At 36.8% G+C, this 15,341-nt stretch overlaps 1 protein-coding gene across 6 annotated transcripts in view; it reads right to left on the minus strand.

Moving 5' to 3' along the window:
* LOC124157596 (otolith matrix protein OMM-64-like) overlaps window positions 1-15,341 on the minus strand; it is a 45,173-nt gene that overhangs the window by 2,725 nt on the left and 27,107 nt on the right. For all 6 annotated transcript variants that reach the window (XM_046532451.1, XM_046532447.1, XM_046532449.1 and 3 more), the window contains 3 exons: window positions 9,677-9,719; window positions 6,884-6,979; window positions 5,505-5,629 (listed from right to left, as the gene is read on the minus strand). In XM_046532451.1, the coding sequence (XP_046388407.1) occupies window positions 5,505-5,629; window positions 6,884-6,979; window positions 9,677-9,719 (264 nt within the window). The remainder of the gene's footprint in view (window positions 1-5,504; window positions 5,630-6,883; window positions 6,980-9,676; window positions 9,720-15,341) is intronic.

Consider the following 15,341-nt stretch of genomic DNA (forward strand, 5'->3'; position numbering starts at 1 on the left):
CGGTTGCTATTACGTTGGTAGGGGAGGGTTGCGTTGGGGTTGGAGCGTCACTCAGCTTCAGGGGAATCTCATAGACTGCGACGCAGCCCTATTTAATAGCAACAGGGGACATAAATCAGTGTTCTCTCATAAAATTTCCAATGCAATTAAGAGAATTAACCCCACAGCAAAACAATTTTCCAGTGACTTGAAACCCTTGAAATCCGTCCAAAAACTGTTAAGGGAAGAAAATTTAATTATTGAGAAAGCGGACAAAGGGAACGCAGTTGTTGTGATGGGCAAAGTTGAGTACGCGAAAAAGTGCAACGATTTCATTGAGAACAACCCTGTAGTGGAACTACCTAATGACCCAACATACAAATTTCAGAAGTTGCTGAAAAAAGCCCTTAATTCTGCCCCAAGTATCATTAAAACAAATGAGATGTAACAGTGATGAACCCGCAGGCACCAAGATTTTTTGGTCTTCCAAAGTTACACAAAACAAACATTCCAATCAGACCCGTAGTCTCAAGTGCTGCTGCACCATCAAGAAAACTAGCCTCCCACCTCAATTCAATCTTCAGAGAATTCACCGGATTCAATCCAAGATACGGGGTGTAGAACTCAACTGCACTGTGCCGTCTTCTCACCCAAAGAGAGCCCCCGCCATCCAAACATACGTTAGTATCCTTCGACGTGAAAGATTTATTCACTAACATTCCAATTTCCGAGGCTGTTAAAATAGCAGAAGAAACACTGAGGAAAGCCGGAGCCAATCCACCCTTCCTCGACGATTTTGTGAAATTGCTGACAGTGTGTGTGGAAGAGAATTATTTTAAATTTAATAACAAATTCTACAGACAGAAAGAAGGTTTGGCAATGGGGTCTCCGCTATCGCCGCTTTTAGCGGAACTATATGTGGACAAGTTTGAAGAAAAAATTTTCAGTGAAGATTCAGTGAACACCAATTTTATCCATTGCTGGTACAGGTACGTTGACGATGTGTTTGCCATATGGACTGGTACTATGAGGCAACTGGACATATTTTTGAATAAACTGAATACACAAGCCAAAAACATAAAGTTCTCATGTGAAAAAGAATCCAACCATAGTATCAACTTTCTCGATATCACTATTTCAACCTCGGAAAAAGGCTACGACTTCAAAATCTACAGGAAAGAGACTACCACCGACCATGTCATCCCCTCCGACTCCCGCCACCACCCCTCTCATAAGCTAGCCGCCTTTCATGCCATGTTAAACAGAGCACTCAACATCCCCCTCTCTGCCGAGAACCTCGCCATGGAAATCAAAACCATCAAAAACATTGCAGTTAAAAACAGATACGAAGAAAGTGTCATAGATAAATTGTTAAGGAAGAAATACTCCCTCCGGGCACAGAAAATGATATACCATTCATCCATCCATAATGAGCATAAGAAACGCTGGTGCAAACTGAGTTATTATGGAAATATTTCACAGGCAACCGCAAACCTTTTTCCCAGAGAAGACTTTAAAATAGCATATTATAACACATCTAACTTAAGGGCGTTATTATGCAATACAAAAGATAAAATTGATTTAAATGATAGAAGTGGCATTTACAGACTCAAGTGCAGTGACTGTGAGACCTGTCACATAGGCCAGACTGGACGTTCGTTCCGAGTAAGAGCAGAGGAACACGGAAGGCATTTGAGAAACGGGGAGTTAGAAAAATCGCATTTCGCAAAACATCTATGGGAGAGTGACCACAGGAGCAATTTTGTTCCGGAAATTCTCCACCTTGAGGGAAAGGGAAGAAGGATGGACTGCTTGGAGGAGTTGGAGATAAGGAAGCATATAAAAAATGGAATTTTAGCAAATGAAAATATTTTTGTAAACTATTCCCCGCTCTTGGAGATTCCCTTGAAGCTGAGTGATGCTCCAACCCCAACGCAACCCTCCCCTACCAACGTAATAGCAACCAGATAAACAAGAACAAAATATCTTTTATTATAACGGTTTCTGTACCTGATGATGTCGCCTCTGCGACGAAACCGGTCGTATTAATTAAATCGTGTGGAAAAGTACAATAACGTTTTATTATTAAGAATGGATTTTCACAAAGTAAAGCCAGAAACAATCAAGTTCTAGAATGTTTATTGTAAGAAGTTCTACGTCATTTTCAAGCTAGACTGCCATTCCAGAAGGCAGTCTAGCTCTCTGCTAGATTGCAGTCTAGCTTGAAATTAACGTAGAATACGTCGAAACCGATCGCAAAATATTAACATTGCGTGGAAAGTACAAAGTGATTTTATTGTATCGTACAAAGGAGGTATAAAATCCAAAGATTCCAGCGAGATGAAGTGTAATTTGCCCATTCTGAAATAATAATGTGCAATTTTTTTTGCAATAAATTTGAATAATTTTTCAACGTAACATCATCACCATGAAATTGATTTTTCATGACATTAAAGCCCAGGTTGGGAATAATATTTCATGAAAATTTGCTCATTATCATTTCAGTAGAAAGGACTCAGCTTTTGGGAGGCAAAAGGCAGCAAAGTCTTCCATGAGAGCAAAACATGGAAAATTTTTAGATTTTAAAAAGGCCCATGAGAAATGACATTTGTGGTGGCCGGGAAGGAGGGTGGGGTGTGCTGAAAGAGGGAATAGGAGGAATAAGAAAGGGTGATTAGGAGAGGGGGTGATGGATTTTTCAGGGACTGCATAGATCGAAAATCTAAGGTACATATTGTTATTGGGACGTCAAATACCGTATATCTCCGAATATAGTCCCCCCTTTTTTTCCAAAAATGGCCGCGGAAAAGTAAGGGGGGGGGACTATAATTGAGTGTAATCCAGTTTAGCATACTAAAGGTGACCATAAAGTTATAAATAACGGCATAATGGCTAATGTTCTCGTAGTCTTTCTATTTGAGTATATTTATGAGGATTATAATCGGAGATATTAGTAAATACTGCCACGTTTTACCGGAAATTAAGACAGTTTTTACCACAAATGTTGTACAGATACGATTCTTCCGATTCAAATAGCATATCGTATATGCGTTTTCACGGAATCCATCGGGTAGCCGCTAATTTTTCTTGGAAAAGTATTGTTAGAATAATTCAATCGACACTGATCACTTAATGACGCAAAACAGTAAATAATTAAAATGAAAACTAAACACACACTATCATTACATTAATCGAACACTAGAATTGAATCAATAGTATATGTACCCGTCGCTCATTTCATAGTTACACGATTTAAATAATTGCGAAAAATAAACAGATAAAGTGAACCTTTCGTAACGATTTAGCATTTCATTACGTCCGTAGCTACTATATACGTCCATGTGCCCGTGCGGTTCGTGTTTACAACCACTGCCTTTACCGCCTTCGCAGGACAAGAATGCGCAATAGGTGATGCATTTGTTTCTGAAAAGGCGCAATAATCGACGACTTTAAACCAGAAGCGCCGGCATTACTGCATATGATCGAAATACAGCGACTCAGCATCGAAAGTGTGATCAATTTATTGAGGAATATCTTCAATTCGCCAGGGTAAGTAGGATCGATAAATTACGTCGCATAACGTTTCGCAATTATTTCCGCGATATTTTCTTAATTACAAATAACTTTACGTTCAACAGTGACGTGATGGATCAAGTAGAAAGATGAGGATCAATCCTGCGGCAGATTAGAGGCCATCAAAGACGGAGTTTCGATGCCAATTTAAAAATAGCCGTTGCAGAATACGCCGTAAATCATAGTATTCACAGCGCTTGCAAAGCGATAATACATCGCGAAAGTCATTTCGGGGGTCTCGATGCGGTAGATTCAAAGAATTAGAGGAAAATATCGTCGAATTTGTGCGCAAATGCAGAGCAGAAGCTCTTTGTGTAACTTATGCAATGATTCGCGACGAGGCATTGAAAATTGATTTAATTTTTTTTCAGTTTTAATGTTTGTTGGAAAAAGTTTATTTCTTAATTTTATTACTTTGATATTTGTAAGTCCTGTAGTTTAATTATTTTGCTTAGCAGGCATTTGATGGCAATATTTTTATAATATTTATAATTTATTTAACACAATTTTATTTAGATTTCCTAAATTCTTCAGGTCACTTGGATTTGTGATGACTTGATGGGTGTGTTACACTGGATCTAAGGAAGTTTCAGGGCCAAATGCAATACTGTTTATGGGCTTTAAGTTAAAGCTTATATATTGACATTGTCTGTAGTCATTTGGAAATCAAAAATATTAATAATTTGGGAAGGTTTAAAAAATACAATAGCCTTGGATACTTGAAAAATTTTCTCATTTCTTCATTACATCTGGTTAAGGAACTATAAATTACTGATACATTCAATGGATCACAACATGTTTTAGGTATAGTTATTTTGTTGTGATGGAAAATATGTGAACAGATTTGTTCTTAATCTTCACAGAAAATAACAGTTTTTATCGAATCTAGAATCTTAACTTGCTAACCACAGAAAAATTGCCTTCCTTTGCATTTAAAATTTTTTCCCAAAACTGAGGTCTCAAAATTGGGGGGGGGGACTATATTCAGAGGGGGACTATATTCGGAGATATACGGTAATCAGTGTTCTATAGCGCACTAAAATTGATGAAGAAAAATATCCTTGGAAACAGCACAATTTCCATCACATGCTAATGCGTACAATGAAAATTGTGAGATAAGAGACTTCGGTCAGGTTATTAAGAAAATTGCAGTTGAATTTTTCATCAAAATCTTTTTGAAAACACAATGAAGGTGCCTCATAAGGTTTTGTACAACATTTGACAACCTCTCACTGTAACACTTACATTGATAACCTTTCGGATTGCCAAAAAAAATTTTCTTTAGAGGTTTAAGAAACCCTACCTGAATTTTCTATGAATTGACTGACACAAAAATTCCACAAATCGTTGAAAACCCCTTCGTAGAAGTAAAGAAATTGTGATCCTATTGTTAGGTTGCATGGATCATTTTAACATGATTCTTGGTGGTTTCTCATTGGCTCTGTAAACCTCTTTAAAACTCTTAAGAAATTCTAAAAGAATCCTCAAGAAACCCCATTTGTTTGCAACTTGTTCTCCAAAGAGATTCACAAAACCACTTTCAAAACTTTCAGAAAAATCTAGAAATCTACTCATTTTTGTCACGAACATTGACAGCTTTGATGATTTAGCATATATTTCTTAAGACACCATTGATGTTCCCTTAACGAGTTTTATAGTAAAATCTCATGGAATGTAGAATTAGCTTTACAAATGAATCTACAATATATTTTACTCTGCATAGAAGAACTATGGTCCTGATGACCAATTCGGTCACAATGCCTAAACAATCAGTCCTGGTGATGTCAATGAAATCCACTGAGACTCAGTCACTAGGTGGCAGGTCACTGTAAAGGGCATGGAATGGCAGGCACTATAACTGGCATGGCAGTCAACACGTTAAGAGGAAAAAAGCAAATTTTGCTGTAAGCCAATCATCTATAGTTTTAAAGAATTACAAGGTACATAATTACCATTTTGTGCTCACTGATGAGACCATCATCTAGAGGTGGAAACTTGGAATCTACAGGCAATGCATCGACAGCAGATGCTGCAATTGATGACTCTTCACATGCATCACCATCTGCCATTCTTGAGGCTGTAATCAAAATGAAGCAGGTGAAAAATACATTCCTAAAATACGCACGAAGAATGATGATGACATGAAAATAAAGGTGATGTTCTCCATATCGCTCCTACAGATATTTATTCTCAATTGTACAAGCAATCTAAGCCTACCTCGCAACATCCAAGTCTCTACAGCATAAAATTTTATTTAAGGCACGGTGTAGAGGCATCAAAGACAGCATATTGAGCAGCATAAAAATTAATTCAAAATATGCAACTTTTCATTGACTAACATAATACGTTAACATAAATATGCCAGACCATGACCACATAGAGATGTGATTATTATGAATTCAGGATTAAGTAGGGGTTCTTCAACAGACCCCAAAAATCCAAAAGTTGTTCGCTGCAGTTTTCCATCCAGCTCTTCAAATGGCCCAACATTTCAGTTCTGTGTCTACACTGATGCCCCAAAATTCAACAGAGACATTCTAATAGCGTACAAGATAGAAATACCAAGGGAAAAGGGGGCAGGAACCTACCAGTAATCAGCGAAATAAATATAATTGATTGGCAATATCGCATGGTTTGGAATGCAAAAAATAGCATGCTTAACACCATGCCTTAAAAAAATTATTGTATCTTGTTTCATTTATTTTTCTAATTTCTGATTAATCTGATATTTTTCTTAGAAAATTAATTATGCATCAATATTATTATCTAGAAATTAGAAATGGTTAACATGTTTGGTTGTTGAGCAGATACATAACTATGTATGCAAAATGGTGAGGAGGATTGTTTTGAGTTTTCCAGTGAAGATGATAAAAAGAAATGAGAACGGTCTGAAAAGTAAAATGAAAATCATCCACAGCGGCAACAAACTGATATTTTAAAGAAACATTTACCAGGCATCAACCATGCAAATCAAGCTTCCCAGTTCCCTTCCAAAATGCTTTCCCGCCCACTCTCTACCAATCTTCCCAGTAAATACATGTTCAGAATGCAGTATCAATATGAATTATTGGGGACCGCCACACTTCACACTTGCAAGCAAAATTCGAGTACACCAGATTCAAGTAACTATGCAGTGGCTATAAAGTACAATGGCTATGATGTTAGGAGGGTCAGCAATTAATTTTGGAGATTAGAGGTTAGGAATAAGTAAGAAATAAGAAAGTAAGTTATGCCCTCTCCAAGGAGAAAAATTCCCTAAAGAATGGCATTTCTAAGTATTTTAATAACTTGCATTTTAAGTTAGCAAGAGGTAAAATATTTGCATACAAACCTGTAGCATATGTTGTACTACAATCATTCTCATCTTCCACAGCAAATCCATTATGAACGTCCTTAATGGCAGATTCTCCATTTAAAGCAGCATAATCTGGGAAATATTTCATAATTAAAAAATTTAAAGTTAAAATATGTAGCCTTTTAGTTCATTTTGAAAGACTGAATGATAAGCTCCCTCAGAGGAGCAGTTGCCACTAACACTACATATTTTCCATTCTTAAAGTAAAGAAAGACAAATTGAAGAATGAAGAAATCCTTTCAGTCTCCTACATAGCTTGACAAAGAAGTCTGATGACAGCTCATAAAGTGAAAGGATCCAGGACGTGAATAATGGAATAGAGTGTTTCCCTATTTCTTTTTTATTGCCTTAATCAAAAGACCATTACTTCTGGAGTATGTATTTCACGCTGCTAGTCGGTAGCGCTTGGCTTAACACGTTGCGTACTGGAGTATTTAAATTCCTAGGACCGCCGATTCTGGGTGGAGGTGTTGAGATTGGAAATATGTGCCTATTAGGGTGTAATACCTTTGGTTTAAACATGGTTAAAAAGCTAATGTTTAGAATATAACTTTACCCAATCGAACGTTATGATGCATCAATTCATTATGAATAACGAACAACAACTGAAAACGTACTAACGAATACGTATTGTACGCTTTAATATTGCTTACGTTGACGCACCTTAATGACTAGAATCTTCGTCATCCATCCGGAACGTTCGGGAAAAAAATGATGAGAATTCTCGCCATCCGTACGCAATTGGCGTGAATTTACACTGCATGCCACCAAAAATGCATTGACTACTATCAAATTTTTACAAATGGAGACCATGCCTGGGGAGACTAAACACAAAAAATGTTTGGAATTAACATGCCTGTCTATAAAGTAGAAAAGATTGATGGTGGTGATCAAATCATTACCCTATGAAAATTTTAAATACAGTTTTTATACAAAAAAAATTCATAGGTAAGGAAAGAAAGGGATAGGAACATACAATAGAAAAAGGGCGAGGATAATGGAGATGTGGTAGAAGAGAAAAGCCAGAAATCAGAGGGTAATAATGTGGCATGACTGGGATTCTCTAACCTCTCCCAACGCTCTACCAATTGTGCTACCAGGGCGCTTAGATTTACCATGATTTAGGCAGGGCTTTATGCACAGAGAACTCCCTTTGCTTCGGCTCACTAGAGTAACCCAAATAAGAATAGATGTCACTGGGGCAGCTCACCACTCACCAACAGAAGAAATGGACAACTTGCGAGTGGTGAGCTGCCCCAGTGCCATCTATTGCTTACTCTTGTGGGCCAAAGCAAAGGGAGATTTCTGTGTATAAACCCTCACTAAAATCATGGTAAATCTAAGTGTCCTGGTAGCACAATTGGTAGAGCAACCAGGAGGTTCTGGGTTTGAGTCCCAGTCAGGCCACATTTTTACCCCCTGATTTCTGGCTTTTTCCATCTATCACAGCACCGTTTTCCTCCTCCTTTATCTACTATATTTTCCTATCCCTTTCTTTCCTTACCAGTGACTTTATTTGTATGTTTGCGCTAAAGGATTCGTGTGAATGAATGAAGTAGTGTTTCTATTAGAGATGGGTCGAATTGCAGATTTCTCAAATTCGAATATTGAGTCATTGCTCGAATATTCGAATACCTCGAATACTAGAATTATGCGAATCATATTAAACGTGCATTTTTTCTTCTATTTCCCTTGATGAATGTATAAATAAAGAGGTATACAGTGGAACTTCGATCTATTGTTTTTCAGGGGGGACGAAAAAAAACGATGAATGCGGGAATGTTTGCCTAGGTTGCCTATGCAGCAGGAAACCCAGGATTTTGGCGAGTAATTGAGATTTCCTTTAAAGGATTCAAACAGGAATTTAGCTGATTAATGGAATACTTTAATTTAATGGAAATAATTTGGGCATAAAGTTGATTCAACTAATATCTCTTTCAAATATCCTAAGGGGACACACCACCTTGCAAAAAAATGATTGCATGCCGTCTCGGCATTTACACTGCTATGATGGATTTCTGTCTGATGTATATATTCTTATCTACCAAACGCCATTTCAGCGGCACGCCCATCTGACACTCGGCTTCATCCGACTTCTTATTTTCAACAAGTAGCTTGCTTTACCCTCACTCCTTCAGTCAAGTGCTAGCGGACAATCCGAGGCGTTTTGCAAAATACACGTGCTTCTCCCCCGGATTTTCTTCTTCTTCAATTATTTTCAGTCCATCTTTGGAAGTTCTCATGAGATAAGCAGATGAATTCGAATTTCTAGCAGGGAGGAGTCAAATACCCTGAGAAAATATCCCTTCGACTGTGACAATAGATTTATAGCATTACTCATAAATTGAAACTTGATGTATGTTTTTGGAAAAAAATACCTCATCCACTTCCGAGAAGCTCAGCTGCGAGGATATCGAGTTTCGCCTGAATACTAAGTCTCAGTTGTTTTTTTCTTTTGGGATTCCTTCATAAAATGTATAAAAAAATTTTTATGGGGATAATTTTGAAAAGATTAATAGATAGAGCTGCACAAATGTGTGTGTGAACGAAAAATACGGAGATACCAAAGGAAAGAAGGAGCCAAGTGAACTTCATTGGCTAAACTCGACTCCATGAATAGACTCCAGCTGTATGAATGACGCTCACCCTTCGTGACTTGGCAATGATGCCCTCACCTACTCTCTTGGTCCTTCACAATGTCATCAGACTTATTTCACCAAGACAACTGCAAATGTAATGCATAGGTAATGCATTTTCTATGGTTCTTACCTTCCTTTAATTCAGAATTGTCATCATTCCTGGCTGGAGTTACCTAGGGGGGAAAAATAATTTGATTAAATAGTAATCAGCACCCATTAAATACAAATCAATTTTATCAGCAAAAAAGTCTTTTAGTAAGCCTAAAATGTGTCGTTAAATGTTTTAGCACCATTAAGTGAATAACACATGAGGCAAAGATGTACTATTTCCACTTTAAGCTAACATAATTTCATTGAAATGGCATGTATAAATTCTCCTTTCACTTGTCTTCAACCGTCTTTGATAATAAAATAAGAATCAATTAATCACAATCTGATACATATTTTAATAATGTGTAAAAGTAAAAGGAAATAATCATTTTTCCATCTGTGAATGTGGAAAAAAGATAATAAATACATATATAGGTTGCTATAATATTAAGGTTTGAAGAAATACGACTGATGAAGCTGGTGGAATAAAAAAATACATATGTAAAAGGTTCAATGATATATGAACCAAATTGAACATGGCTTTAATTGCCTTTAAATATTTTCTTTCCCCACAAGAACACACCACAGAAGTTAGAAGTAATTTACGTAAACAGAACAACTAGTACAGATAATGCTCTGGAAGAATAATTAAAATTATGCTAGATAAAAATGTAAATAATGCAGATGAACATTAAAAGAAGGTATATCAAATTTTTAAACTACAGGAAATCATTTAAGCAACATATGCAAATGAATTTTTAAACCTTACGACACATTAAAATCAAGCAGAGCCTGTCCTCTATTTTCCATTTAAAGTATAAAAAAAGCATTCTGATGGTCAGATCAAAAGTTGCAAAAATGCCATTATGACTCTTAAAGTTGTGTAGTAGTATTTTTTCTTGATTTAAGTGCTTCTCATTCGTATTACATTCAATTTATTTAACATTTAAGTCAGGAAAATCACCTCTTTTCATGCCACTGAAAGGAGGGTCCAAAGTAAATTACGAGACTTCATATTGATGTCTAAATCTAGTGGGAAATGCAAGACAAAATGCAACCAATTTGGTTAAGCTCTGTCAACTTTAATATGTATTATGTAAATCGTGACACATATGTATATGTACTCCATAACAGGGCCACCCAGAGATATTCAGGGACCAGGAGAAATGTTCTCCTTGGTAGGGACACTGCTAGGAATGAAGGCTTTGGGGGGATTTAGCCACAACTAATTATTGGGGGTATTGAATACCCGCCAGTGGAAATAGGAGGTGTGGGGGCCCTCCTCAGAAATTTTTTTAAGATACATAAATGATTAAAAGTGGTGAGTTTTACGGCTGTGTGAATAGTTTTTTATTTGTTGGTCATCTGTCCCCCAAATATTAGTTACAAAATTTATCACATTAAAATACCTTTATAAAAAAATTCTCTGAGTTTTGGGAGGTAGTTTTATATGAGTGTGCTGAGGCTTGAAAACTCTAAAAAAAAAACTAATGCACAGCTTTTATGACCAGCATTTTACTGCAAATTTGAGGTTAATTTTTAGACATTTTTGGTGGCCAATGAGAAAACTACAGCAAATAGAAAAAAGATTAATAATGTTGATTTATGATGGAAAGATGGCGAAATGAGCTTAGAAGTTGGGAACCATTTCTAAGGCCACACTTAGGGGAACGTCAGGTAACCAGGTCTTGGATGCTATTTTAACAGGTTGAGCACCATGCTGTTCTGGTAGATATTCCCTGTGATGCCAACAGTGTTTTTTATCATTATCATATTGTTGGTTCATTGCACATAGAAATATCATTGTAAATTAATCTAAAATGCATTTCAAACTGTTTTGAGGAATTGTAGTCATAATGATCACTTCAGAGTATTGCCTATAAAATCAGTCCCGGTCACCCATGGCTAGAGATGCGTGAAAATCGAAAATGCGATAAAGATGCGATGTGCGCAAATAAATGTGACATAGATGTGATGACTTGACTTTTATGATATTTTTACGCAAATTTGCCTTTTCGATGGCAAAATTCGTACATTTTGTGCCGAGCGCAGTTTAAATGCTCCGCCGACACACCGCTTAAAGCATTTGAGCGACTGGCCAGCTGCTAGTTGGCTAGGACTCTACGTGGCCACGAACTACAAGCGGGCACGGGCAAGCTACACCTCCTCCACCATATGTCTTATTCCTTAATTTATTATTGTTCTACACCATAATTATTTGAAATATTCTGTATTTTGTCATATAAATGTGTTTCACTACATTTTATCGTCATCTACCTCACTATGAAAATAAAAAATAGACGCTACAAAATGCGATAACAGAAAAATGAAAGTGTGATTTTCACGTATCTCTACCCATGGCATATGGAATCAACTGAGATTTAGTCACTCTGCAGCAGGTCACTGTGACCAGGATTGTGTAGAAGGAACTGTGATTACAGGTCATTTTGATCAGCATGGTGATCAACATGCTGATGCAGCAGAAGTTTTCCACATGAGAATTATAAATCCCATCATATTAGGTTATACAACCAATAGATTAAACAGAACTCTAAAAACTTTACAACTCAAATAAAATCACTACTGATGAAATTCAAATTTCATGAGGTGTTGGTCCACAGGATTAAGATTTCTACTTAATTTAACGTATTCAGATCGAACACTGCATTTCTGATTTTTTTCATTGAATAAAATACTGATTTAATTTCTGAATAGCTTTTTTCTGAGATTAAGACATTTTGAACAAAGAGGGCTTCCTAATAATTTGAAGCATGCCACAATTTTAAAAATATAAAGAATTTATCGAAATGGCATTAGAAAAGGTAACCAAGACGGTAAATTGATGCATAAAATAAATTGAGTAAATATGAACACAAACATAAAAATTTAGATGGGGGTTATACTCTAGTAACTATAAGTTATCCATACATGAAATAGTTTAAAGTCAAAAGCATAACAATATGAGCTGACTTCAGGATATTGCTCAATATAAACCATAAAGAGTGCTATAAAATTATTTGGGTCTTCACCATTGACCAATTACTCTCAAATGGAAATCATTTACCACATGAAATGGTATCCAGAAGCTTCAAGAATTGATCTTGCTTGAGCTCTAAACGTACAAAAGCATTTTTTGTTTACATTAATAGATAAATAACCCCATACTTTTGGTGATTCATAATCTACACACCATTAAATTTCGGTCAGCAAAGATGGAATGAATTTATAGACCTGGTTACCACACGCAACCCTTGTCAGGGCTCCATAACAAATCACCAGAGTTTGTAACACATTGGTCACAGTTAAAATAACTGAATGATGTAGGTATTCGAGATGTAAGATGTTCTAATTCATTTTTTAAGTTTTCATAATTCATTAGCTTATGTTTTGGCATGCTTGAAATTGAAAGTATTTTAATGTACATACTTAACCCTTTTACTCCCAGCCCATTTCAGGTGGGATGTGCGAAGACTGCCAAGGCTATTTACCGTAACTAGCAACATTTCAGATTTTTAAAATTTTCAGCAACTTAATTTTATTTAATACATCTAGATTTTTTTCCCAATACTTAAGATATATTTATATCTTATAACCATAGATAGATTATGGGGGTTTACTTAACCCTCCAGCTGAGCATCCCGCGATTTCCACATGCACGCGCCACCAGTAAATTTTGAGCATCCCGCGATTTTCGCGTGCAGCCTGCTTTTTGAGCTCATGGCTATGCGCATCCCGCTATTTTACCGTGCCGTGTTTTCCTGTACATAGGAGGTAATCGTGAGCACGTAGTTTTTTATTTCGGCACTAGGTGGCATATGTCGTCACTTTTTCTCAATTTAATTTCATTGCAGTTTTCCGCGCCGCCTACTCGCAATTGGACTCGCTGTGTTTTGATAACTTTTTCCTGAGATTATCATATTTTACGCAAATTTTCATTCGTTTTCAACTTTACCAATCCATCGTATTTTTCAGCGGGAGTATAATTTACGTAATAGTTTATAATGACTCAAATAAAATTATATTCGTTGAAAATTATGCTTTCCACGTGTTCTTCAGACAGTACCCATTGTAATTTCTCTTTTGCCTAGTTTCTGCATTCCACTTTGAATAATGTCTTCGGAATCTGAAGATGAAGAATATTCTCCAGGAATGCAGATAGTGGATTCAGATGAGGAATCACTTGATCTGGAAAGCGGAAGTGAAGACGATTTTACTAGTTTGGACGAAGAGGATGAAGACAGTGACGACGAAGATGTTCCTTGCAGGGAATGGTGTAAGTTGGATATGAAAAGGATTCCGCCAGCACCTCCAAGGTTTCCCTTCTGTGAAAAATCAGGAATTACTGCAAATATTGCCCCTGATGCCAAGCCTTTGCAGTACTTTGAGTTATTCTTTGATGATGTTTTACTAGATATAGTTGTTAGGGAGACCAATTCATATGCTAATCAATGCATCATGAATAGTAGAGCCAAAAAAAGGTCTCGACATAAGAAATGGACTCCAGTCACAGTGAAGGAGATGAGATTGTTCTTTGCCATTATGATGCTGCAAGGCATTATCAAAATGCCACGCCAGGAATGGTCTTGGTCCAAACGAAAAATATTGCGTACTCCAGTTTTTTCTGAGTTGATGACTGTGGATAGATATATATTGCTTCAGAGGTATATTCATTTTACCAATAATGAAAGCTTCAACAAGGACCAGCATCCAAATCCAAAACTCTGGAAATTTTATGAGGTTATGGAGTATTTGAGGAAACTTTTCCATAAATTATATATTCCAGATCAGACTCTCAGCATAGGTGAGAGTTTAGTCCTATATAAGGGTCGGCTAGGTTGGAAAATGTTCAATGCAAAGAAGAGGGCGCGTTTTGGACTGAAATTTTTTGTGCTGTGTGAGTCAGATTCAGGGTACATATGCGATTTTCTGCTCTATACTGGAAAAGGTACAGTTTACAACGAAAAGTACGATATGCTACCAGTGAGCAGCAGGAGTGTTCCACACCTAATGGACCGCTATCTAAACAAAGGATACTGCGTCACGGTGGACAATTGGTATATGTCTCCTGAACTTGCAGATATGTTAGTAAAACATAAAACTGATATATTTGGCACCGTAAACAGCAGTAGAAAGGGTCTCCCGATAGGGTTCAAAGAAATTAAATTGAAGAAGGGCGAAATACAGGCTTTTCAACGGGGAAAGGTTATGGCACTGAAATGGCAGGATAAAAAAACCGTATGCCTAATGAGTACCATCCATGATGCTGGTACGAGTGTTATTAGGTTGAGAAGAGGCGAAGATGTGCCAAAGCCTACTGTTGTCTGCGACTATAACAACACAATGGGTGGAGTTGATCGTTGTGATCAAGAACTCTCTTATTATCCTACTACAAGAAAGCAACAGAAAAAATACTATAAGAAGATATTTTTTGGACCAGTCAGTATGGAATTCATTCGTTTTATTTAAAAAAGCATCAAAAAACAAAAATATTGACTTTGTAGAGTACAGACTTTTACTGATTGAACAATCTATTGAGGAATATGCAGATCCCAATTTCAAGTCGCCAAAAGGGAGGCCCAGCTATACCCCATCACCTCTTAGGCTTACTGGCAGACATTTTGCCAGTCATATTCCTCCCAACCCCATCAAAAAGGAACCCAGAAGGCAGTGCGCAGTGTGCTGCTCCAAAAGAAATGAAAATGGGA

Source organism: Ischnura elegans, chromosome 4 (genome assembly GCF_921293095.1).
Source record: "Ischnura elegans chromosome 4, ioIscEleg1.1, whole genome shotgun sequence".
Taxonomy (NCBI): Eukaryota; Metazoa; Arthropoda; class Insecta; order Odonata; family Coenagrionidae; genus Ischnura; species Ischnura elegans.